Source organism: Palaemon carinicauda, chromosome 43 (assembly GCF_036898095.1).
Source record: "Palaemon carinicauda isolate YSFRI2023 chromosome 43, ASM3689809v2, whole genome shotgun sequence".
In the NCBI taxonomy this organism is placed as follows: domain Eukaryota; kingdom Metazoa; phylum Arthropoda; class Malacostraca; order Decapoda; family Palaemonidae; genus Palaemon; species Palaemon carinicauda.
Window position 1 is genome coordinate 21486895 of NC_090767.1, and position 2500 is coordinate 21489394.

General features: G+C 38.5%; 2 protein-coding genes and 1 long non-coding RNA gene across 3 annotated transcripts in view; 1 reads left to right on the forward strand and 2 right to left on the reverse strand.

Moving 5' to 3' along the window:
- LOC137633613 (uncharacterized) overlaps positions 1 to 1881 on the reverse strand; it is a 5028-nt gene extending 3147 nt beyond the window's left edge. The window contains exons 1-2 of the mRNA XM_068365877.1: positions 811 to 1881; positions 140 to 282 (exon numbers count right to left, since the gene is read on the reverse strand). Of these exons, the coding sequence (XP_068221978.1) occupies positions 140 to 282; positions 811 to 1829 (1162 nt within the window). The 5' untranslated portion in view covers positions 1830 to 1881. The remainder of the gene's footprint in view (positions 1 to 139; positions 283 to 810) is intronic.
- Positions 1 to 2500, forward strand: part of LOC137633657 (uncharacterized) — a 244598-nt gene that overhangs the window by 145856 nt on the left and 96242 nt on the right. The gene's annotated exons all lie outside the window — the stretch shown is intronic.
- The window catches only part of LOC137633480 (uncharacterized), a 2171-nt gene continuing 1615 nt past the window's right edge, over positions 1945 to 2500 (reverse strand). Inside the window, exon 3 of the mRNA XM_068365781.1 lies at positions 1945 to 1950. Within this exon, the coding sequence (XP_068221882.1) occupies positions 1945 to 1950 (6 nt within the window). The remainder of the gene's footprint in view (positions 1951 to 2500) is intronic.

Genomic DNA, 2500 nt, shown 5'->3' on the forward strand with positions numbered 1-2500 from the left:
GATGTTAACAATGATATTGATAATGATAACAACGATATTAACAGACTGAATGACAGGATGAGGATGAGGGAAAGGAGGCCAGGTATTGTAATGTCCCTCGGAGGAAAGGAACAGAGAAAATGATATTATTATTACTTACCTAAAAATTTAATCTGTTTTGTCTTTTCCAAAGATTGACAGAAGGCGTCGAGGCTGGGATGGTCCTTACACAAGACCTGGAGTTCTTCAATATTTGGAGGGATTTGGAACGTTGGGTCCCAGATGCCTATGTATTCCTTACAACTGTTCCAAAGAGAAGAAAAGAAAAGAAAGAAATAGTTATTGGATTTGATTGGGAATTTTATTATCAAGTTGATGATGATGATGATGATGATTACGGTGATGATGATGATGATGATGACGAAAACGAAAAGTAAAAAAAGAGTAATTTCGTAAAATATGGAAATTAATATTACCGAAAAATGAAAAAAAGTAAAATCGGGACTTTTTGAAGTTTAGCCGACTTATTATGAGTCTAATTGTGACAATGATGATAATGATGATACTGACAATATAAGATGTATTGTTTACAAGACTCAAGTTGACTGTTATACAAAAGGCTGTGACACTCTCTCTCTCTCTCTCTCTCTCTCTCTCTCTCTCTCTCTCTCTCTCTCTCTCTCTCTCTCTCTCTATTAGTAGGCCTATATGTGTGTGCATTTGCATATGTTTGTATGTATGAGCATGTACCAGTGTATTGTTATAGAGATATTTGATTATTATCTGTATCTTTATAATGTTCAAAATAACTGTCAAATAATAATAACTTACTCATTGGTGAGTAGATTCTTGATTGACTCTCTCTCTTCTACGGTCGGCTCTGAATCTCCTGTGTAATGGTTATGTAGATATATCCATGATGGGTTGATGAGATGCCGGCCAAGTTGTCTTTGTAGTTCAACTAACCCATCAGTGTCATTAAGGTTTATTCCGATTTTAATTTCCTCTCTGTTTGGGAGAGGGGGATCTGTGGCTCTAAGGAGGGCAATGTACGCATCAATTGTATGATCTCTAATTCTGGTGTCCTTATCAAACAACTCGAACCTCTGTGCTATCCATCTCGAAGAAGAATGATCACATTTGATATTCTTCAAGACTCTTAGGGCAGAGTCTTTGTCGTTCACTCCCGACCTTACTAGGAGTTCCAGTGCCTCAATCTTGGCATCTTCTGACACCTTCATCTCGTCCTCGTCACCCATATGCAATAGGCTGATCATCTGTATCAGCATATTTTGATATTTGTGAAGGTTTTCAGGGAGACTCCCTCCAAGAAGCATTTCAAAGATCTTTGTAGGTGTGGCTGTGTTTACAGATTGGCCCCAGCATTGGTTTGTCAATTTCATAGGGAAAGACAGAGCTGCCATGAATTCCATCATCCCTTTATGAGGGAAACTGTAAAGAAAGGAGCCCTGGGAAGTGGTCACTTTCTTCAGGAAGGCGCCAGTTAGCTCTTCGGCTGGCAATTTCATATAATAACATAACTTGGACAAATATTTGATGGTGGTATTTGGAATATTGATTTCATCTTTTTGTAATGCTCTGAATGATTCAAGACATAGTTTTTCAATAAACTGCTCCGTTTTTTGAAGCAGTTCACCTGGTAGGAAATGAGCTGTGTTGGGGTATTTCGCCAAACGCTCCTCTAATTTTGAGCGAGACAAAAGGTAAAATTGCCAGTAGAGCTCAGCTTCAGTGGTGATGTTGCTTATAATATCTGGTTTATTCACCCACAGAATTGTTACAAGAGCGAGATTTAAGGGTAGTCCCCACACCTCATGCATAGTGTGCATTGTTTTCCTCAGATACTTTAACAGTTCATCTAATGATTGCAAAGGAGAATTGGCTGACCCCAATACTGCATAATACTTGCTTACAAACTCTTCACTCTTCTCCTTTGGAATTCCCTCAAGACTAATTGTAGACACAGTTGTGTAATCAGATTTCACCTGATTGTTGAATCTCACCTCAACTTCAGGTCTGGTTGTCACAATAACACTAATTTTGCGGGATTTCTTCAGTGTCAAAACTTCTAGGAATAATTTTGCTGATTTATCATTCAACTCGTCATACCCATCTATGATGAGAAGACACTTGTGAGCCAGACACACATCAATAATTTCATTATCTTTGAGTTTCTGGTGAACATCTCCAAAATACGTCACTAACAAGTCTTTAAAAGATTCAATGGAATCCCTGCATTCTACATTCAAAAGTATGGCAAAGTCATTAAGGCCTTTAATGTCATCCTTCTTACTGAGCCAGTCAGAAATGATCTTCTTAACCAGAGTGGTTTTCCCCATACCTGCCATTCCCTTGATCAGTAAGAGTCGACTGTGATCATAATGAGGTATGTGATTCAGTATCTCCTCTATAGGAACACTACAGGGGCCACTTTCCCCTTCTAGCTTCATTTCTGTGTAAATCTTCTCTACTGGTATGTTGGGGTTAGAAGAGGTTCCTG